This window comes from Leucoraja erinacea, chromosome 6, assembly GCF_028641065.1.
Source record: "Leucoraja erinacea ecotype New England chromosome 6, Leri_hhj_1, whole genome shotgun sequence".
In the NCBI taxonomy this organism is placed as follows: domain Eukaryota; kingdom Metazoa; phylum Chordata; class Chondrichthyes; order Rajiformes; family Rajidae; genus Leucoraja; species Leucoraja erinaceus.
Window position 1 is genome coordinate 48449478 of NC_073382.1, and position 24676 is coordinate 48474153.

General features: G+C 43.5%; 1 protein-coding gene across 8 annotated transcripts in view; it reads right to left on the reverse strand.

The window, feature by feature from the left end:
- Window positions 1-1917: 1917 nt before the first annotated feature.
- LOC129698092 (gamma-sarcoglycan-like) overlaps window positions 1918-24676 on the reverse strand; it is a 296811-nt gene continuing 274052 nt past the window's right edge. For all 8 annotated transcript variants that reach the window (XM_055636962.1, XM_055636965.1, XM_055636959.1 and 5 more), the window contains 3 exons: window positions 19867-19939; window positions 5575-5698; window positions 1918-2882 (listed from right to left, as the gene is read on the reverse strand). In XM_055636962.1, the coding sequence (XP_055492937.1) occupies window positions 2709-2882; window positions 5575-5698; window positions 19867-19939 (371 nt within the window). In that variant the 3' untranslated portion in view covers window positions 1918-2708. The remainder of the gene's footprint in view (window positions 2883-5574; window positions 5699-19866; window positions 19940-24676) is intronic.

Here is a 24676-nt window from a genome sequence, read left to right on the forward strand (position 1 = left end):
TATCCTTGGTTCTGAAATCTACTGCTTACATTCTTTTTCCCCCAATGAGCCAATGGAATTCACTGGTCAGCACCGGCTACAACCTACAAGAACCTTTGACCTCCTGGCGACCCACCGACCCACCTACGGCACGAGAATTCTCTCTACTCTCCATGGCGGCTTCATTCTAGTCGCCACTAATTTTTCAACACGTTTCAACTAGGTAACTCCTCACGACCATGAAGGCGACTCCCCGCCAACCACCCGCGAACATGTGGCCACCATGTGGCGACTGCATAGTCTGCAGTCGCGTAAAAAGTCGCCTAAGTGGGACAGGCCCATTAGGGATATGGGGAGAAGGCAGGAACGGGGTACTGATTATGGATGATCAGCCATGATCACATTGAATGGCGGTGCTTGCTTGAAGGGCCAAATGGCTTATTCCTACACCTATTGTTTATGAATTATGTTATGTATCTATGAATTTTGACCCTGTGACTGTGTGAGTTTTCTCTTGGTGCTCCGGTTTCCTCCCACATTCCAAAAACGTGCAGGGTTGGAGGTTAATTGGCTTCTGTAAGTTGTCTCTGGTCTGTAGGATAGGGATGGTGTACGGGCGTACAGCGTGGACTCGGTGGGCTGAACGGCCTGTTTCTACGCTGCCTCTAAACTAAACTATACCGCAGAATATTCATACAATTTGCCCACTTCTGCCTTGTAAACCCAGCATCTGTAGTTCCTTCCTGCACTTGCTGATCAGCGATCACTCCATACACTCCAAAAAACACCTCTCAAATGATAATTCTGACGTAATCTTTTTGGGTGTCATTCTAAAAACATCACTATAGAACATAGAACTGTACAGGGTACACAAAAATGCTGGAGAAACTCAGTGGGTGCAGCAGCATCTGTGAAGCGAAGGAAATAGGCAACGTTTCGGCCCGAAAATTTGCCTATTTCCTTTGCTCCATGGATGCTGCTGCACCCGCTGAGTTTCTCCAGCACTTTTGTGTACCTTCGATTTTCCAGCATCTGCAGTTTCTTCTTAAACATAGAACTGTACAGCACAGGAACAGGCCCTCTGGCCCACAATGTCAGGGCCTCGTCCTTTAGGATAATAAAAAATAAGGTGTTAATATTTAGAACAGCCACATTGCCCTTTTGGGTGTAAAAATAACAAAAAAAGCTCATATTTCTGTTGTCCCACAAAAATGAAAAATGCACATTTAAAGTTTGGCACTGGGTGATGTGCATTTAACCACCACAAGAGGGCATCAGGATGACATCTAATGATTGCTTGTTAACTAACGGAGACTTTACTTTAGACTTTAGAGATACAGCGCGGAAACAGGCCCTTCGGCCCACCGAGTCCACACTGACCGCCCATTACCCCATACACCAGCACTATCCTACACATCAGGAATAATTTAAAATTTACAGAAGCCAATTAACCTACAAACCTGTTGGAAGGAACAGCAGTTGCCGGTTTACACCGAAGATAGACACAAGATGATGGAGTAACTCAGTGGAACAGGCAGCATCTCTGGATAGAAGGAATAACCAACCTGATCTCCCGGGATCACATTTCGAATCAAGAGACATCTTCAGACTGCAAACCTGTATGTCTTTGGAGCATGGGAGGAAACCGGAGCACCCGGATAAACCCACACGGTCACAGGGAGAACGTACATACGCATCACAGACAGCATCCGTAGTCAGGATCGAACCTGGGTCTCTGGCGCTGTAAGGCAACAGCTCTACCACTATGCCACTGTGCTGCCCAATCTGCACGATGTCCACATCCTTCCTGTAATCGGGAGAATAGAAATGCACATACCCCAAGTGCGGCTTAACCAGTCCTGTAAATCCACAATATGACAGTGAGCCACTGAGCTAGACAGAACATTAACAGGAATAAAATCATCACACACACAAAGATAGGGTAAGCGTAATTTTATTTTTAAACATTTCAACATAGCTTTATAAAAAAGACTAAGAAAGGGGACTGTAGCTTTAATACTGTGGTTCACATACAGATTTTACAAACTTTGGATATTTTATTCCATATCGTAGTTTTGTACAAAAAAGCACAGCTCTTGTCGTTCAAATGTTATTGCAGTAAAAGAAAAAGAGTTATTGCATAGAGATCTAGCAGACACAGGTCAAAATCACCCCAGTCTCTGCTGTTAAATGTATCAAAATGTAATTAAATACAATGTACTTTTATCATTAAAAAATGAATTGCTCGGATCAGCGTAAGTTGGTAGATGTAGAGGTCAGACTGATGCACGATTAGAAAATATTGATCTGTAATTCAGAGACCATAATTCTTTCCTATAAAAAAATGTTACGATATAGGAGCTGAGAAACTGTACTAAATCTCATTCCAATCCATTATGTGGGGCTTTAAATAAAGTTGTCCCTGCACCAAAGACAATTGAGCCCAAGCCACTCTTCGCATCCACCGTTGGAGTTGAAATGAACGTTCTGAATTGTGCTCTTTTTTTTTTGTCCATTTGTAAGCAGATTGTTTTTCGAGGGTAGTCAGGGGTTTCGGTTTAATATCTCGGGTCATAAGACGTGCTCATGGATGGAGGTCTTTCACGGCATTCTGCGTGATGCTACGGCACGGACTCTTGCAGCTGCGTTTATTTTGGGAGCTGTTTTCAGGAAGCAGCGGGGGCGAGGGGTCGGGAGCGCGGAAGGGGGTCGGGAAGAAGCCGCGCTGCTCACTGGCAGACCCGACTGTATTCCTGGCAGGTGGAGCCGACCCCAGCCACGGACAGGTAGAGCATTCCATCCGGACACACGCACACCTCGTACAGTCCCTGAGAACGTCCCGGTCCTCCCTGTGACCCGTGAGGCAGCTTGGGCAGTTTCACCGTCTCTGCATCCAGCACCACCTATTAATGGACGGGAAACAAAGTGGTCTTGTCATCTGCACCGCGGCACCTATTACCATGTTGTTTCTATTCAAGTAATACAAATCTCCCCCCTCCGTCCTCCCCTCTCCCCCTCTCCCACCCCAGTCCTCTTGCTAATTTCACCGTTTGTATCCCTTCGTTATCACCTCCTCCCCAGCCAACAATGGACCATTGTGGGCTCCACCTTTCCTGGGTCATCAATGCCAGCTCTGCTTTGCTCTGTACCTTCCCTTACTACCGCGGAACTGGGAGATAGAAGCGGCCGCGCCCGACCCCTGCTCGTCAATGAAGATTAGGAACCAGAGAGGAGGGTGGAGTGAGTCCTGGATACATTACCTTCTGTGCCCTCAAGGTCAGCTGCGTAGCCGGGGCACGAAGGGTGAGGAAGGCCAGGCAAAGAGGGACGCCCAGAATGGCTGCAACAGACCTTTATGGCCAGCTGCAGTTGGGGCTGCCAAATGGTGCCAGAACCTGACTACTCTTGCACATACACTCAGTTTGCTGTTTCTCTGTATTATGTACATATTGTACTTATGGCAATAATCTTACTGTATGCAAAAAGAGGTCTCACTGTACCTTGGTACATGTGACAATAAAGGAACCATTAAACCATTGAGCTTTTTTGCACCTGAAAATCCCGATCATGGTCTATGATGAGGGACCTTGTGAAGGTCACATAGACAGCTTGTTCCATGTACCCACCTCCCTCTGAGTGAAAGACAGGTTAGTACTAAATCTTATCCCTATCATCTTCAATGTGTATCCTCATGTTTTTGATTCTCCTACCCTGGGTAAAAGATGCATTCACCATATCTATTCCCCATGATTTTATACACCTCGATGAGATCACCCCTCTTTCTCCTGCACTCCAACGAATAAAGTAATTTTATTTTAGTTGCACTGCCCAGGAACTTCTGATCTCTATGACAGCCCAGCAGACAACTCGTAGCTCTCTACCATTTTGGGCTTCACGAGAACACAAAGTGCTGGAGTAACTCAGCGAGTCTGGAGGACATGGATAGTTGATGTTTGGGTCAGGATCCCCATTTCAGATCCTTGTCGATCCTCCAGAGATGCTGCCTGACCCACTGAGCAATTCCAGCACTTTATTTTGTACATTACATTCCAGCATCTGCAGTTCCTTGTGTCTACATTTTGGGTTTCACTCTTCGTTTGGCGAGATAATTATTTAAGAAGATGTGGCCTGGTGATGTTTAAGAAGGAACTGCAGATGCTGGAAAAATCGAAGGTAGGCAAAAATACTGGAGAAACTCAGCGGGTGAGGCAGCATCTATGGAACGAAGGAATAGGAAACGTTTCGGGTTGAGACCCTTCTTCAGACTGATGTGGGGGTGGGGGAGGGGGGCGAGAAGAAGAAAGGAAGAGGCAGAAACAATGGGCTGTGGGAGAGCTGGGAAGGGGAGGGGAAGGAGGGAGAAAGCGAGGACTGTCTGAAATTGGCGGCCAATGTTCATACTGCTGGGGTGTAAACTACCCAAGCGAAATATGAGGTACTGCTCCTCCAATTTGCGGTGGGACTCACTCTGGCCATGGAGGAGGCCCAGGACAGATAGGTCGGATATGGAATGGGAGGAGGAGTTGAAGTGCTGAGCCACCGGGAGATCAGGTTGGTTATTGCGAACTGTGCGGAGGTGTTGGGCGAAGCAATCGCCAAGCCTGCGCTTGGTCTCACCGATGTAGAGCAGTTGACACCTAGAACAGCGGATGCAATAGATCAGGTTGGAGGAGGTGCAGGTGAACCTCTGCCTCACTGGAAAGACTGCTTGGGTCCTTGGATGGGATCGAGGGGGAAGGTAAAGCTACTAGTGTAGCATTTCCTGTGGTTGCAAGGGAAAGTACCAGGGGAGGAGGTGGTTTGGGCGGGAAAAGACGTATCAGGAATGTATCATTGTAGGAGGGAGCAGAGGAATAAACTAAACCTCTTTAAACTCTGGGGTCTTTAACAGCAAGAATTATTAACAAGCTCAGTACAGGAGGAAAAGTGAGCTAACTATTTCCTGGTCTTTCCTTGTATGTGTTTCTTTATGTGGCACTCCATTATTCATTACTTTAGTTTAGTTTATTGTCATTTGTACTGAGGTACAGTGAAAAGCTTTTTCTTGCGTGCTATCCAGTCAGTGGAAAGACTATACATGATTATAATCGAGACGACCACAGTGTACAGATACAGGATTAAGGGAATAACGTTTAGTGAACGATAAAGTCCAGTAAATTCTGATTAAAGATAGTGTGAGGGTCAATAATGAGGCAGATGGTTGGCCAGGACTGCCCTCTCTCTAGTTGTTGATAGGATGGTTTAGTTGCCTGATGACAGCTGGGAAGGAACTGTCCCTGAATCTGGAGGTATGTGTTTTTCACACTTATGTACCTCTTGCCCGATGGGAGGGGAGAGGAGAGAAGAGGTTACGGCTTCAATATCAAAAGAGTTGGGTGACAGTCAACCTTGACAGTGGGCAAACAGAGCTCATTTAGGTCAATGCTTGGGCGCAGATCACGGCAGAGTACTGGACATAATCCATAGTTTAGTTTAGTTCAGAGATGCAGGACCTTCGACTCACCGAGTCCATGCCAACCAGTGGAAACCCGTTCACACACGTTCCACGCTACACAAGACATGCAAGGCGTCCCTGTGGATTTGATCTGAACTCACCGTTCCTTCACTGGTATGCAACACGATGTCCCTCTGTGAAGAAGCTTCAATATTCCCAGCTCTTGCTTTGATCTGAACACCTTTTGGTGCATCAATGCTCAGACAACGAGTTGGAGATTCTAATCTGAGGACAACGAACAGTCACGGTTAGAGAACAGAACGCGGTACAAACCTTGCTCCGAAATCTAAATAATATTCTTTATTAAACACAGTATATTGCCATAGGTTGCACATATTGTACACTTATTGTGGTAAAAACAGTCCAAAGTGTTAGAGTCATGTTGTTGGGGTGGGAGATTGCAACCTTCACGTGGTCCGCCCTGTTTCGACAAATGCAATCAACCTGGTGTGCAGAATCAAATAGAACAAGTTGTCCTACAACTTTAGGCTGTACACTCCATACGCAAGAAGAAGTCATATTATCCTACAGCATAGAAACAGGTCCTTTGGCCAAACATGTCCACACCGACGAAGATGCGAGGAGCTGCGATGAAGATGCTATGAGGCTGCAGGGTGACTTGGACAGATTGGGCGAATGGGCAGATGCAATATAATGTGGATAAATATGAGGTTATCCACTTTAGTGGCAAGAACAAGAAGGCAGATTATTATCTGAATTGTGTCAGATTAGGAAAAGGGGAGGTGCAACGAGACCTGGGTGTGCATGTACATCTGTCACTGATAGTAAGCATGGAGATACAACAGGCAGTGAAGAAAGCAAATGGCATGTTGGCCTTTATAGCAAGAGGATATGAGTATAGGAGCAAGGAGGTCCCACTGCAGTTGTTCAGGGCCCTAGTGAGACCATAGTATTGTGTGCCGTTTTGGTCTCCTAATTTGAGGAAGGACATTATTGCTATTGAGGAAGTGTTGGTTCACCAGGTTAATTCCCGGGATGGCGGGACTAACATATGATGAAAGAATGGATCGACTGGACTTATATTCACTGGAATTTAGAAGGATGAGAGGGTATCTTATAGAAACATAACATTCTTAAGGGATTGGACAGGCTAGATGCAGGAAAAATGTTCCCGGTTTTGGGGGAGTCCAGAACCAGGGGTCACAGTTTAAGAAGAAGGGGTAGGCCATTTAGGACTGAGATGAGGAAAAACGTTGTCACCGAGAGAGTTGTGAATCTGCGGAATTCTCTGCCGCAGAAGGCAGTGAAGGACAATTCATTGGATGTTGTCAAAAGAGAGTTAGATGTAGCTCTTAGGGCTAACAAAATCAAGGAATATGGGGAGAAAGCAGGAAGAGGGTACTGACTTTGGGTGATCAACCATGATCATATTGAATGGCTTGAGAGTCCGAACGGCCTACTCCTGCACCTATTTTCGATGTTTTCATGTCCCTTGAAAATTCCTCTCATAGTCATACAGCACAGAAATAGGCCCTTCAGCCCAACCTGCCCATGCCAACAAGATTTCCTATCTACACCAGTGCCACCTGCCTGCGCTTGGCCCATATCCCTCTAAACCTGTTATGGTACCGGTCTCAACTACCCCTCTGGCAGCTCGTTCTTTATACCTTCATACCTTCATGTGGATGTCTCCAGGGATGCTGCCTGATCCATTGAGTTACTCCAACACTTTATGTATTTTTCTGCTTTTATAACTTAACAATATTCGCCATGCTATTTTTTAAATGTCTAAAACTGGAGGGCGTAGCTTTAAAGTGGGGAGGGGCTTCTTTTAAATGAGATGTGCAGGGTAACTTTTTTACACAGTGGGTGGTGGTGCCTGGAATGTACTTCCTGGGGTGGTGGTGGTGGCTGATATAATAGGGACATTTAAGAGGCTTTTAGATAGGCAGATGGATATGGAGGGATATGGATTATGTGAAAGCAGAGGAGATTAGTTTAACTTGGCTTCATGTTCGGTGTGGGTAATGTGGGTCATAGAGCCTGTTCCTGTGCTGTACTGTTCTATGTTCCATGCTCTACAATCAACATCACCAGGTTGCCCTTCCATGTTTGACGTGTTTTGGTGTGTAAATTGACTTGATGAAGATGATGTACCTTGGGATTGCATAAACGGGATTGTATTAGTACAAAGCTCTACTTGTTAACAATCACAGTCATGGGGAGACATATAGCGTGGAAACAGGCCCATCAGCCCAACTTGACAATGCCCACCAACATGTCCATCTACACTAATCCCATGCCTGCATTTGGCCCATATACAGTATCTCTACACCCATCCTATCCATTTACAGTACCTGTCTAAATATTTCATAAACATTACGATAGTTCCAGCCTCAACTGACTCCTCCAGCAGCTCCACTGCCCTTTGTGTGAAAAAGTTACCCCTCAGGTTCTTATTAAATCACCCCCCTCACCTTAAACCTATGTCCTCTGGTTCTCGATTACCTCATTCTGGGCAAGAGACAGTGTGTCTACCTGATCTATTCCTCTCATGATTTTGACCACTATAAGATCACCCCTCACCTTCCTGAGCTCCAAGGAATATAGTTCTAGCCTGCTCAACCTCTGTCTATATCGCAGGCCCTCGAGTCCTGGCAACATCTTCATAAATCTTCTCTGGGCCATTTTTCAACTTGAAAATAGTCGTCCTATATCATGGTGCCCAGAACTGAACACAATACTCTAAATGCAGCCTCACCAATGTCTTATATAACTGCAACATGACCTCCCAACATCAATACTCAATACTCTGACTAATGAAGGCCAATGTGTCAAAAGCCTATCTACCTGTGATGCAACTTTCAACGAGCTATGTACCTACACTACTAGATCCCTCTACTCTACAACACTCCCCCAGAGCACTACCATTCACTATGTAGGTCCTGTCCATGTTAATCTTCCCAAAATGCAACACCTCACATTTCACTGTATTAAATTCCATCAACCATTCCTCACCCCACCTGGCCAATCGATCAAGATCCTGCTTCACTATTTGACAACCATCTTCACTATCTACAATACCACCTACTTTTGTGTCATCTGTAAACTTGCTAATCATGCATGTATGTTCTCATTCAAATCACTGATGTAGATGACAAACACCAATGGACCCAGCGCCAAATCCCAAGGCGCACCACTTGTCCGAAAAGCAAACTTCCACCATCACCCTCTGCTTCCTTCCATGAAGGCAATTTTCTATTCATTCAGCTATCTCTCCCTGGATCCCATGGGATCTAACCTTCCAGAGCAGCCTACCATGCAGAACCGTGTCGAATGCTTTGCTAAAATCCATATATTCAGTCTACAGCTCTGCCTTCATCAATCTTTTTGATCACATCATCAAAAAACAATCAGATTTGTGAGACACAACCTTCCATGTACAAAACTATGTTGACAATCCGTCTTCTGCCCTTATAATTGTACGAATATTTCAAAAATAATATGAAAGATAAAAAAAAGGAAAACAGCAGACCAATGAGTTTACAGAATGAAAAACAACTTGATATTGCAATACACATTTTATATACTTTGAGATGTCCTCAAATGTTTCACAGGAATTGAATAATGAGCAAACATTACTTCAAAATAAGAGGCAACAATGCCTTAAGCAGAGCTGTCGGATCAGAGTACTTCCCCACTGTGGCTTCTTTAAATCTATAACGTTCAGTTTATTATTATTTATGAAGCATTTATGGCTTTGGATTTTCAAATAGCCAGTTGCATTTATTAATGCCTTCAGAATCTTACCTTCCTGAAGCAGATGTTATATCATGAATGTAAAAACAATGGTTCCAATTTTAGAACCATTTTTTTATTCTGTGCTACCTGGTCAGATAGGGGTTGTAATCCTTAATAAGTGTTATTATATAAGCCTGTCCATATTAGGTCAATTCCCAGATGAAAAAGTTATTAAAAATATCTTTGACTTTAGAGTATAGAACTGAAGCTAAAAGGCTAGCTACGTGAAATAACTCACCATATATACTGTGACAGTAGCTCAGTTCCCCAAGCTAATTAGTTTGATCAAACCAAGTAATATATGTAAGTTATTGTTTTTATATCTGGAAATATTAAATCCGGGCAGAATTGCAGCAAATGTGATTTAACAAAATAGGATTTCAATGAATATAGTTCATAAGTCACAGGAGCAGAGGTAGGCCATTTGGCCCATTGAGTCTACTCCACCATTAAATTGTGGCTGATATATCTTTCCAAATCAATCTCATTCTCCTGCCTTCTCCTCATAATCCTTACCAATTAAGTATCTGTGAATCTCTGCCTTAAAAGATGAAATCACGGCCTCCAGAGCCGTTAGTGGCAATGAATTCCACAGATTCACCAACCTCTACACGACTAAAGAAATTCCTCCTCAGCTCCTTTCTAATGGTACGTCCTTTTATTCTGAGGCTGTGCCCTCTGGTCCTAGACTCTCCCAGTAGTGGAAGCATCCTCTCCCTATCCACTTTATACAGGCCTTTCACAATTTGGTAAGTTTCAATGAGGTCCCCTCATCCTTCTAAACTCCAGCGAGTACAAGGCCAGTGCCATTAAACGCTCATCATATGTTAACCCAGTTAACCCGGGGAACATTCTTGTAAACTTCTCTGTATCCTCTCCAGCATCAGCACATCCTTCCTCAGATATGGGGCCCAAAACTGCTCACAATACTCCAAATGCAGTCTGACCAGTGCCTTATAAAGCCTCAGCATTACATCCTATGCCGGGTTATCAGGGACTCAGGTTTATTGTTGTCATGTGTAAGCTTTGTTTTGCATGCTATCCAGTCAGATCAGAAAATACTGTTTTGATCAGCGGGTCTGAAGAACGGTCTCGATCCGAAACGTCAGCTATTCCTTTTCTCCAGAGATGTTGCCTGACCCGCTGAGTTACTCCAGCATTTTGTGTCTATCTTGCATCAGTTCCATGGACAAAGTCCAATGTCCATAATGGGTTAGAGGTGAATCAGACAGTACCCTAGATTATGGAAGGACCGTTCAGAAGCCTAATAACCATTAGGGGACGAAGTTTAGTTTAGTTCAATTTAGAGACACAGCGCGGAAACAGGTCCTTCGGCCCACTGAGTCCGTGCCAACCATCAATCACCGTTTGCACTAAGGTAGACAAAAATGCTGGAGAGACATAGAAACATAGAAACAGAAAATAGGTGCAGGAGTAGGCCATTCGACCCTTCGAGCCAACACGGCCATTCAATATGATCATGGCTGATCATCCAACTCAGTATCCTGTACCGGCTTTCTCTCCATACCCCCTGATCCCTTTAGCCACAAGGGCCACATCCAAATCCCTCTTAAATATAGCCAATGAACTGGCCTCAACTACATTCTGTGGCAGAGAATTCCAGAGATTTACCACTCTCTGTGTAAAAAATGTTTTTTTCATCTCAGTCCTAAAAGATTTCCCATTCAACCTTAAATTGTGACCCCTTGTCCTGGACTTCCCCAACATCGGGAACAATCTTCCTGCATCAAGCCAGTACAACCCCTTAAGAATTTTGTAAGTTTCTATAAGATCCCCCCTCAATCTTCTAAATTCTAGTGAGTACAAACCGAGTCTATCCAGTCTTTCTTCATATGAAAGTCCTGACATCCCAGGAATAAGTCTGGTGAACCTTCTCTGTACTCCCTCTATGGCAAGAATGTCCTTCCTCAGATTAGGAGAACAAAACTGTACGCAATACTCCAGGCGTGATCTCACCAAGACCCTGTACAACTGCAGTAGAACCTCCCTGCTCCTATACTCAAATCCTTTTGCTATGAATGCTAACATACCATTCGCTTTCTTCACTGCCTGCTGCACCTGCATGCCTACTTTCAATGACTGGTGTACCATGACACCCAGGTCTCGTTGCATCTCCCCTTTTCCTAATCGGCCACCATTCAGGTAATAGTCTACTTTCCTGTTTTTGTGGGTGAGGCAGTATCTATGGAGAGAAGGAATAGGCGACGTTTCGGGTCTGAAGAAGGGTCTCGACATCTTTTCCAGCATCTGTGGTTCTTTCTTAAACACCTGTTTGCACTAGTTCTGTTATCCCACTTTCACATCCACTCGCATTCAGTGCTCATTGATTAAGCTGTGAGAACATAACAACATCTTTCACTGAAGGGCAGTCACATCTTAGAAGCTTCAAAAACTTTATGTTAATTCTCCTCTTCATTGGACAAAATAAATTAAATGAACTGTCACCAATAAGATTAAATATAGTACCAATAACTGAAAACAATTATGTTGCGATTTGCCACTTAATCATCAAAAATGCAGGATCGTTTGATCCTGGATAAGTTTTTAAACTTGCAGCAATAATAACTTTGATTTTTATGTTCTGATGTTTTTTATTTATCTGTAAACTACCAGTCCAATACTGCTGGAAGTTTAAAAACTTGTCAGGGATCAAACGAGCCTGCACGTTTGATGATTAAGTGGCAAATCGCAACATACAGTAATTGTTTTCATGTTTTGGCATTATGTTTAATCTTATAGGTGACAGTTCATTTCATTTCTTGGGTCTTCCCACTAACTGTAAGAGACACACAGAGCACATAAAATCAGAGCTAAAATAAAAGCTGGGAGTAATGTGTCTGTCTTTTATTGTACAAAATCAAAAATGTTGGATGGCAGACAAATAGGACATAGAACCTGGAACATGGAACCGTATAGCTCAAGAACAGGCCCTTCGGCTCACAATGTCTGTGTTGAACATGTTGTAATGACCATCTCTAATCTACCTGCACATAATATTTACATATATATATACATATACACATTTCCTGCATTTGCATGTGCCTATACAAATGACTTTATTTTGTACTCAACGTTATTCCCTTTATCATGTACAGTATCTGTACACTCTGAACAGTTTGATTGTAAACATGTATTGTCTTTCTGCTGACTGGTTGGCACACAACAAAAGCTTTTCACTGTACCTCGGTACACATGACAATAAACTAAAACTAAACTAAGCTAAAACTAAACTATCATATTGAATTATGTGAGGTAAGGGAAACAAGTAGAGTAGCTATGGAAACCATGAGATTCAAAGAAGAGGAAATACAGACACTTTTGAGAAATATAAAAGTGGATAAGTCTCCAGGTCCTGACAGGATATTCCCTAGGACATTGAGGGAAGTTAATGTAGAAATAGCAGGGGCTATGACAGAAATATTTCAAATGTCATTAGAAACGGGAATGGTGCCGGAGGATTAGCGTACTGCGCATGTTGTTCAATTGTTTAAAAAGGGTTCTAAGAGTAAACCTGGCAATTATAGACCTGTTAGTTTGACGTCAGTGGTGGGCAAATTAATGGAAAGGATACTTAGAGATAATATATATAAGCATTGGATAAACAGGGTCTGATTAGGAACAGTCAACATGGATTTGTGCCTGGAAGGTCATGTTTGACTAATCTTCTTGAATTTTTTGAAGAGGTTACTCGGGAAATTGATGAAGGTAAAGTGGTGGATGTTGTATATATGGACTTCAGTAAGGCCTTTGACAAGGTTCCTCACGGAAGGTTGGTTAAGAAGGTTCAATTGTTGGATATTAATGATGGAATAGCAAGATGGATTAAACAGTGGCTGAATGGGAGATACCAGAGAGTAATGGTGGATGGCTGTTTGTCAGGTTGGAGACCAGTGACTAGTGGGGTGCCACAGGGATCTGTGTTGGGTCCACTGTTGTTTGTCATATATATCAATGATCTGGATGATGGTGTGGTAAATTGGATTAGTAAGTATGCAGATGATACTAAGATAGGTGGGGTTGTGGATAATGAAGTCGATTTTCAAAGTCTACAGAGAGATTTAGGCCATTTGGAATAGTGGGCTGAAAGATGGCAGATGGAGTTTAATGCTGATAAGTGTGAGGTGCTACATCGTGGCAGGACAAATCAAAATAGGACGTACATGGTAAATGGTAGCGAATTGAAGAATGCAGGTGAACACAGGGATCTAGGAATAACTGTATAGTTCCCTGAAGGTGAAATCTCATGTAGATAGGGTGGTAAAGAAAGCTTTTGGTGTGCAGGCCTTTATAAATCAGAGCATTGTATAGAATTTGGGATGTAATGTTAAAATTGTACAAGGCATTGGTGAGGCCAATTCTGGAGTATGGTGTACAATTTTGGTCGTCAAATTATAGGAAAGATGTCAACAACATAGAGAGAGTACAGAGGAGATTTACTAGAATGTTGCCTGGGTTTCAGCAATTAAGTTACAGAGAAAGGTTAAACAAGTTAGGTCTTTATTCTTTGGAGCGCAGAAGGTTAAGGGGAGACTTGATAGAGGTCTTTAAAATGATGAGAGGGATAGACAGAGTAGACGTGGATAAGCTTTTTCCATTGAGAGTAGGGAAGATTTAAACAAGAGGACATATAACCATATAACAATTACAGCACGGAAACAGGCCATCTCGACCCTTCTAGTCCGTGCCGAACACATAATCTCCCCTAGTCCCATAGACATGATTTGTGAATTAAGGGACAGAAGTTTAGGAGTAACATGAGGGGGAACTTCTTTACTCAGAGAATGGTAGTTGTGTGGAATGAGCTTCCAGTGGAAGTGGTGGAGGCAGGTTCGATTTTATCATTTAAAAATAAATTTGATAGGTATATGGACGGGAATGAAATGGAGGGTTATGGTCTGAGTGCAGGTAGATGGGACTAGGGGAGAATACGTGTTTGGCACGGATTAGAGGGGCCGAGATGGCCTGTTTCCGTGCTGTAATTGTTATATGGTTATATGGTTATATCTGCCTCATCCACCAATCCCAGAAGTGTGTTCCAGGCACTCTTCACTCACTGTGTAAAAAAAGGTTGCCCTGCGCATATCCTTTAAACTTTGCCACTCAGCTTAAAGCTCTGCCCTCTAGTATTTTAATTTTCCATCTTGGGGAAAAAGACTGTCTACCCTATCCATGCCAGTGAAACCAAAATTGTCAGCAATCTCTTATTCCACAACGCGACACGTCTAAGATTGATCCAAATTTCCTTTTAGAATAACTCCCAGCTATGTTCAATCAAACATCAAGAGCACCTTGGCAACAATCAGATTCACTACTAAAGTGAGGTTTGATTGATAAGTAATTCAAAAACGTTAGCACCCACAGAGAGCACTTAAAATTCTGGCAACTCTATCCCCATTTGATTTCCATATGAATAAAAGCTTAAAATAAAAATTAATGAATGCTCCCTGGAATATCTGTAGCTCCAAGACATTTGGAGTTAATTGTACAAAATGGTCTCACTATCTGCATAATTATATTTACATTTGAAAATGTTCTTGCAAAATTCCACTTTCAGTTTGATTTTGCCTCTGTCACAAATTTTGCCAAACATATTAGTTTAGTTTAGTTTAGAGATACAGTGCAGAAACAGGCCTTTCGGCCCACTGACTCCAATCTAATCAGAGAGATCACCCCGTACACAAGCATAAACCTACACACTAGGGACAATTTACCAAAGCCAATTAACCTACAAACCTGTTCGTCTTTGGAATGTGCGAGGAAATCAGATCACCTGGGGATAAACCACACGCTCACAGGAGAACGTGCAAACTTCATATAGACAGCACCCGTAGTCAGGATCGAAATGAAACCCGGGTGCCTAGCGCTGTAAGACAGCAACTCTACCGCTGTGCCACTGTGCCACCTATATAGTAACACCACATTACACATTTGATGGTGCAATATAAATTTTTCATCAGTGTAAAATTTCTGTTTGAAAATATGCAGCTAATGTAGTTTTGAAACACTTTCTCTAAAATAAACTAGAGTTGCTGCCTCACAGCGCCAGAGACACAGGTTTGATCCTGACCTCGGATGCTGTCTGCGGAATCCCTGTGAACACATGGGATGCATCCGGGTGCTCCGGTTTGCAGGTTAATTGGCCGTCTGTAAAATTGCTCATGGTGTGTAGCAGTGACATGCGGTGAGGTAAATGGCTGGGGAGGCTCTGGCTAGTGTCAGTGGCCCGGCCCTCCCTGTATTGATCACTGCGTCTCCCCGAGGAGAGAGAGGGGTGGAGCCGTGGCTGGGAGGGAGGGAGAGAGAAGAGAGGAGAGAGAGAGAGAAGGAGGGAGATGGAGGGAGAGAGAGAGAGAGGAAAAGCAGGAAAGGAAGAGGGAGGGGGAGAGAGAGGGAGAGAGAGAGAGGGAGAGGGGGAGGGGGGGATAGGTAGATGGGAGAGAGAGAATGGAGGGGGGGGGGGAGAGAGAAGGAGAGAGAGAGAGAGAGAGAGAGAGAGAGAGAGAGAGAGAGGAGAGAGAGAGAGAGAGAGAGAGAGAGAGAAATAAACTAAACAACAAATTATTCAGAAAAGTTTTTACTTGTGATAGTTCGATGTGTCATACATGGCTCAATGTGTCTGATGCATGATGCCAAGTTCTTATAACATGTTTTAATTTTTAATATTGGCATGTATATATGAATAATCAATTCCTCCATTTGACCATGGGTGAAACAGCAATATTGCACAAATACTGGAAGATTTGTGGTAAACAGCAATTTTATATTTAACTACATTTAATTACTTTTAAGAATAATATTGAATGAGATCCAAAAAATAAGTATGTTATTGTTATTGCAAGGATTAAATGGTTTTCAAGAATTGGACTCAGTCCAAAGAGTTCATATATTCCTTGTTAACTCTTACTAAATATGTATAACATGCATTTATATTTAAATCAGTGCATGCGACCTATTAAAATCACAAATTGATATCATTTTATTACCATTTTTAATTGTCCACAACGTCTGTGCTGGACATGATGCCAAATTAAACTAATCTCCTCTGCCTGCGTGTGATCCATATCCCAGAATATCCATGTGCCTGGCCAAAAGTCCCTTAAAAACCACTATCGTACCTTCCTGCACCACCACCCTCAGCAGTGTGCTCCAGGCACCCACCACTTTCTGTGTAAAAATACTTACCCCGCACGTCTACGTTTGCTGCACTTACCCATTCATCCTGCAACAAATCTGTGATACAATTTTGATTGGTGCATTTAGCAGTAATTGCTAAATGTGAATTTAAAGTTGAGAATTAAGGGACAGAAGTTTAGGGGTAACATGAGGGGGAATTTCTTTACTCAGAGAGTGGTAGCTGTGTGGAATGAGCTTCCAGTGAAGGTGGTGGAGGCATGTTCGATTTTATCATTTAAAAATAAATTGGATAGTTATATGGACGGGAAAGGAATGGAGGGTTATGGTCTGAGTGCAGGTAGATGGGACTAGGGGAGAATACGTGTTCGGCACGGACTAGAAGGGCCGAGACGGCTTGTTTCCGTGCTGTAATTGTTATATGGTTATATGGTTATATGGTGATAAGAAATAATCAGTTTAGTTTGGAGATAGAGCATACAGTACAGAGACAACGATAGGCATGGAAACAGGTCCACGCTGACCACCCATCACCTGGTCACTCTTGTATCTCTGATCTACAATTAATGAAACTAAACTAAACCTGTATTCACCTATCACTTGCCAGGCTTTGTCCTGCTCTCACCTCTCTTCCAGCTTTCTCCCCCTACTACGAAATAAGGACCCCGTCCCGATACATCACCTATCCATGTGCTCCAGAGATGCTGCCTGACCTGCTGACTTACTCCAGCACTCTGTGTCTATTTATGTAAAGTGGCTACTGTGCAAGTGGATGCCAGAATTATTTCTGTGATTGATCCATCATAAATAAATTAATTTTGTTTTTCACATTGTCAGAAGTAGCAGCATTTGATAAAAGCAGTCACTTTTGCAAATGGTTCAATGGTTCTTTATCGTGACGTATGCACAGCACAGTGAGATTCTTTGCAACATCCCACAAATGCACAGTCACTATATTTTGGTGCCATTTACAAAGAAAAGGAAAACATCCAGATGTTGGAAGTTCTGGAGTGCCCCCAATCCAGGTAAGGTCAGCATTCTTTGACTTCTCAAGTGCCTTTAACACAATTCAGCCCTGACTGCTAGGGGAGAAGATGGAGAAGTTGAAGGTGGATCCATTACTGGTACTGTGGTGCTTGGATTACCTTTTCCTCAGACCACAGTACGTGCGCCTACAGAACAATGTCTCAAGCACCATCCTGAGCAGCACAGGGGCTCCACAAGGAACGGTGCTGGCTCCATTCCTGTTCACCATCTACACAGCGGATTTCCAATACAACACCAACAGCTGCTTTTTGCAGAAATTTTCAGATGACACAGCTGTTGTCGGCCTCATCAAAGGGGGCAATGAGGAGGAGTATAGAGATACAATTAACAACTTTGTGGAGTGGAGTGCACACAATAACCTCCATCTCAACACCACAAAAACTAAGGAGATAGTTGTGGATTTCAGGAGGGGAGGAGGAGGACTCAACCAACACCAATCACCATCAGGGGCACAGAGGTGGAGGTGGTCGCCAACCACAGGTACCTTGGTGTGCAGCTTGACAGTGAGCTGGACTGGAAGAGTCATATGGAGGCGGTGTACAGGAAGGGACAAAGTCGACTGTATTTCTTAAGGAGGTTAAGGTCATTCAACATCTGCCAACCCCTACTGTGCAGTGTCTACCATTCAGTGGTGGCCAGTGCTCTGTTTTTTGCTGTGGCCTGTTGGGGAGAAGGCGCCCGCATAGCGGACAAAAACAGACTGGACAAGCTGATCAGGAAGGCCGGCTCAGTGGTCGGGGCTGAGCAACTAATGGTCCAGCAGGTGGCAGAGGCCAGAACTCTGAACAAACTGGGTTCAATAATGACCAACCCCACTCACCCACTCCACGCCCTGAAGGTGATCAAGAGCAGCATCTTCAGTCAGAGACTGATTGCACCAATGTGCAAAACTGAGAGATATATGAAGTCTTGTATACCAGCTGCTATAAGGTTTTATAATGCACAAAAATAAATTTGCATTTTTTTTTAGTATTCATTCATTGTATTTTAACTTATTAAGTATGGAAGCTATCTGAGGAAATGTGTGGTGTCATGTCTGTCTTGATTGAAGCTGTTGTGGCACAGTAATTTCCTGTAAAGGATTATTAAAGCATCTAATCAATAATCAATAATCTAATCAATCAAAAGGATCGATCAAAGCAGACAATTAGGAAATGGACAATGGTTCATTGTTGGCTGAGAGGAGGATGGCAACAAGGCATCCAAACAGTAACATTTGTTGGTAGAAACGCCATTTTAATGCTCTGAACTGCAAAACTGCTTATTGGAAACCAATCATTCTCTGGGGTTATCTCCATTTATGTTCCATTTTCATAACCAGTGTGAAAATCTTGAATTGAATTTTTAGATACACCATGCTTCGGCCCACCAAGTCCACATACACCATCGATTACTCATTCACACTAGTTCTATATTATCCCACTTCCGCTTCCGCTCCCTACACACGAGGGCCTATTTATAAGAGGGCGATTAACCTACAAACCCGCACAGCTTTAGATAGTCACATGAATATGCAGGGAATGGAGGGATATGAATCACATGCAGGCAGAAGGAATAAGATTAATGTGGCATCATGGTCAGCATGGATACTTTGGACTGAAAGGACCGTTCCTGTGATCTACTGTTTAGTTTGGAGATACAGCGTGTAACAGGTCCTTAGGCCCAGTGAGTCTTCGCCGACCAGTGACCACCCTGTACGCTAGTACTATCCTACACACTAGGAACAATTTACAGATTAAATTAAAATACAAACCTGCATGTCTTTGGAGTGTGGAAGGAAACCGGAGCACCCGGAGAAAACCCATGCAATACCAGGGAGAACGTGCAAACTCCGGATAGATAGAACCCGTAGTCAGGATCGAACCAAGGTCTTTGGCGCTGTGAGGCAGCAACTCTACTGCTGGGCCACTGTGGTACCTTGACCCATCTGACCAGTGTCTTTTGTATTGTTATTGCAACTTTACACAGAGCTTCGACTATGTGAATATTTAGACCCTTGGGCAACATTTAGGGCCTGTCCCACGAGCATGCGGCAAGCGCGACCAAACCGGAAGCGGGGGCCGCGTGGAGGTCGAGTGATCCCGTACGAGTTGACGTGAAGTTCGAGTGAAGGCGTACGCCTTCAAGGCACTGCGTACGGCGTCGAGACGCTGCTCACGCCCGTCGAGGCGGTGCGTACGGCCTTAATGCAGCTGCGGGCCGGTAGGCCGTTGCCGCGCGGAATTTTTGGACAGTGTCAGTTTTTCGGAGTCCCGCGCGATGTCGGGACTAGCTCCGCACAACTCCATACGGCTCCAGCGATCGAAGTGGGACCAGCCCCGCGAGGCCGTACGACTCAAGCGACCACGGTAAGTCGCGCTTGCCGCATGCAGTCCCATGCTGGTGGACAGGCCCTTAAGTTTGTCACTATTATTTTGGTGTTTGTTCCCTACCGAAGCTGCTTGAAAGGTTCAGCCCTGACGACTGGGGTCTCCACCGAGTGTTCAAATATAGCACCTTCCGTCCCTGGAAAAGAAGGAGAGATGAAAGTAAAAGCTGATCAGTCAACTTGTACAACAGAAACTTAGTGCTAAACAAACAGAGCTGTTTTCACCTCATTTATTCAAGCCCCAGGAAGAATCGACAGTTGAATATTCTGTCAAAGTGGGGCAAAAGGCCTATTTTAGTTTAGCAACAAGGGACTGCAAATGCAGGTTAATCCACAAAAGGACACAAAGTGCTCAGTGTTTAAGAAGGAACTGCAGATGCTGGAAAAATAGAAGGTAGATAAAAATGCTGGAGAAACTCAGCGGGTGAGGCAGCATCTATGGAGTGAAGGAATAGGTGACGTTTCGGGTCGAGACCCTTCTTCAGCAGGTCTTTTTGCACTAGTATTGTGTTTACAGGCCAGTTAGGCTGCAGCAAGTAAGAATATCATTGTCCCGTAGTTGGTACATATTAAACGTTCATGACTCTCTTGATGCCATCTGCAAGTTTGTGCCCACTCATTCAGCTTGTCTACTACACCTTGAAACCTCTTTACATCCTCCCCTACCCTCCATGTTCATAGTCCCACCTGGTTTTGAATGAATTAGCTAACTTGGAAATGTAACATTTGATCCTCTCATCCAATGTACAGAATCGGGTGAGAATAAAAATAGGATTAATGTAGGATTAGTATTTGTGGGTGGGTATAACCCTTTTTATTTCTCCGCAAGGAATTGCAGAGAATTGTGGACGTAGCCCAGACCATCACACGAACCAACCTCCCTTCCACTGACTCCATCTTAACCTCACGCTGCCTTGGCAAGTCCACCAGCATAATCAAAGACCAGTCTCCCCTTCTTCTGCTTGAAAGCTGCTTAAGTCACCAACTCAGAGGGCAGAAGGCCTGTTTCCACACTGTTTCGCTAAAGTCTAAAGTCTAATCAAGTAAAAATTAAAGAGTGCAGCATATTTTTTATTAATCGTCGATTGAGTTTAAAGTCTTGGATAATGGACAAAGTAAGAGTTAACAGTGCACACATTTATAAAGTATAGTCTTAGATTCTGCACTGTATCTTCCCTTTTGTTCTACTTACTGCGACTAATTTGACGTTGGTATTTATGTATGGTATTATCTGGTCTGATTGGAAAGCAAGCAAAACAGAGCTTTTCACTGTACCTCGCTACATGTGACAATAACAAACCTAAACCAATTAAGTGGTATTTTTAAAGCGGATTTTGACAGGTTCTTGATTACTAAGGGAGTCAAATATAATGGGGAGAAGGTTGGAGGAAGGGGTTGAGAGGGATAAATAGATCAGCCATGATCAAATTGCAGAACAGGGACGGCATGGTGGCACAGTGGTAGAGTTGCTGCCACTCAGCGCCAGAGACCTAGGTTTGATCCCGAGTTTGTATGTTCTTCCTGTGAACTTGTGGGTTTTCCCTGGATGCTCCGGTCTCCTCCCACACTTCTAATTGTACAGGTTTGTAGGTTAATTGGTTTCGGTAAAATTGTAAATTGTTACCAGCGTGTAGGATATTGCTAGTGTACGGGGATTGTTTGTCAGCGCGGCCAAAGGGCCTGTTTCAGCGCTGTATCTCTACAGTCTAAAGTCTAAACAGTCGATGGGCTGATTGGCCTAATAGTGCTCCTATGTCTTATGATCTTATAAAGCAAAACCTAAATAGGGTGTAGTTTGAACCGAATCATTGTTCCTGGGAAAGGTTGAACTAGTCTGAGACTAGTATCCAAGAAAAGATTCAGCTGTGGTGAGAATTCACTAGTTGGCATAAATTGACTGGAGGCACATAACCAGAGGCTTTGCCGACAAGCTGAAAGAAAACTGGATAGCAAGTCACAGGAGTGGGAGATAAACTTGGCCAAGAAACTAGAAGTTGCAGCTGCTGCTAGTTCAAGTGTTTGTATATATGCTAAAGAAATGCAAATTACACAACCACAATTCCTGACTTTTGTTGATAGTGGGCTCCATTCTAGTGGCCAATATTAACTGGGCACCAAGGCAGCTTTATTGTGATTTGATGATAAGTGTTTAGAATGGTAGCCTCTATTTGGTTGTGCTGATGGTGCAGTGGCGCAGCTGGTAGAGCCGCTGCCTCACAGTGACTGACAGAGACCCGGGTTCGATCCTAACCTCGGGTGCAGTCTGTGTGGGGTTTGCACGTTGTCCCCCGTGACCGCGTGCGTGTCCTTCGGTTACTCCGCTTTTCTGCTACATTCCAAAGACATGCGAGTTGGTAGGTTTAGTTTAGTTTAGTTTAGTGATACATCGTGGAAACAGGACCCTTTGTGCCACCGCATCCATGCCGACCAACGATCACCCGTACACTAGTTCTATCCTACATAATAGGGATAATTTACAGAGGCCAATTTACCTGCAAACCTGTACATCTTTCAAATGTGGGAGAAAACCGGAGCATCTGGAGAAAACCCACTCAGTCACGGAGAGAAACTTGCAAACTCTGTACAGACAGCACCCAAAGTCAGGATTGAACCGGGGTGTCTGGCGCTGTAAGGCAGCAGCTCCAGCACTGTGCTACTGTGTCACCCTAAATGATGTGTAAGGGAGTGGTAGAGTCCGGAGGGAATTAATAAAACGTGAGGAGCATAAAGTTGGATGATGTTCGTGTAAATGGGTGCTTGATGGCCAGTGTGGTCTCAGTAGCCAAAGGGCCGGTTTCCATGCTCCATCTCCCTGAAATGAAAATGCGATTTAGGTTTGTGAGAGTTTGGTGTTTCAGCAGTTTTGATCAATTTTAGTATTTTCTTTTCTTTTAATTGGAAATTTTTTAATTGCCGGTCTTAAGAAAGTGGTCTTGGATATCAAAGACAATCAGAACCTCAATCTCTTAAGTGTCAACTCTGCTACCCTCTCTATAGATGCCGCCCAACCCACTGAGGCTTTCTAGAGTTTCCTGTTTGTTTCTCATATTTCCAGCATCTTAATTTATTTATAGATACAGCATGGAAACAATCTCTTCGGCCCAATGAGTCCACACGGACCATCGATCACCCGTTCACACTTGTACCATGCTATCCCACTTGTGCATCCACTCCCTACACAGAAGGGACAATTTACAAAGGCCAATTAACATACAAACCTGCAGTTCTTTGGGACTTGCGAGGAAACCGGAGAACCTGGAGGAAACTCAACCAGTTATTGGGAGAACGTGCAAACTCCACAATGGCAGCACCCACAGTCAGGATCGAACCCGGGTCTCTGGTGCTGTGAGACAGCTGCTCTACCAGCTGCACTACTGTGTTCTCCAAAACTGCTCAGAAACAGAAGGCTGTAGAGGCCATCAACGGATATTTTTAACTCAGAGATAGATAAGATTCTTGATTAGTATGGGTGTCAGGAGTTATGGAGAGAAGGCAGGAGAAGGGGGTTGAGGGGGAGAGTTAGATCATCCATGATTGAATGGCGGCATAGACTTGATAGGCTGAAGCCTAAATCTGCTCCTATCACTTATGAACATGAATTTATGAGCTGCTGCCTTATGGCGCCAGTGATCCAGGTTCAATCCTGACTATGAGTGCGGTCTGTATGGAGTTTGTACATTCCCCCTTTGACTGCATATATTTTCTCCGGGTGCTCCGGTTTCCTCCCACATTCCAAACACAGGCAGGTTTGTAGGATATTTAGCCCTCTATAAATTGTCCCTAGTGTGTAAGACGTGAAAGTGGAATAACATAGAACTAGTGCGCAGGTGATGGATGGATGGATGGTGTGGATTAGGTCGTCCAAAGAGCCTGTTTCCACACTGCATCACTAAACTAAACTACTCAACAATACTTCAGTGATCACCTTTCAATAAAGATCATGGAACATGAGTTTTTAAAAGAGAAATTCACTTTGGAGCACGATAGATTAAATAAATTAAATCAGAAAGATTTTAATCAAAAATATATGTAAATCAATGTTGATTACTCTCTGATGAAAATAGCAAAAAATGCATTAAATCTTTTAGAAAAAAAAATCATGGGACTTGGAGCAAATCGACTGGTAATGGAAAAACTGCATACCTCCCTGCCATTAGATTGTACTAGCCAAAAATTAATTATTTTACAAAGTATTATGAATCATACAACCATGTAATTGCGTTATAGTTGACTTAGCTGTGCATGTTAAATATGGCAGAAATCACAAATTAACAGCTTGAATGAGAAAAATATCCAGTTATGCGGGGTTCAGCAAAATTATTTGTTCGCTAATTTCCACTTCACAGTGAAAATTCTTACCAATTTGAAAGGGGTTGTTGATAAAGAACAAACCCCACACTATGAAATGAAGGATTTTCCCAAAATATCACAGAGACAGATTACAAAGGCTACTTGCTTTAAGAATTGGCAATTCCTGACAAACTTTGGTGTGTATTCCTCAATATTGATTTCTCCTACTTCAATTAACCCTTGCATTCCCTCTCTCTCCGTCTTTACCCCACCTTAGTCATCTTGATAATTTTACTGTTTGCATCCTTTCGTTATCACCTCGTCCCCAGCCAACAATGGACCATTGTGGGATCCACCCTTCCTGAGTCCTCAATACAGATTCTGCTTTGTTCTGTACCTTGTTTCCCCCTCCCTGACTCTCAGTCTGATGAAGATTCTCGACCAAAACGTCACCTATTCCTTTTCTCCAGAGATTACTGCCTGGCCCGCTGAGTTGCTCCAGCATTTTGTGCCTATCTTCAGTGTAAACCATCATTGCAGTTCTTTCTTATACACCTGTCTCTGGCTACCTGTGTTGGTGAACA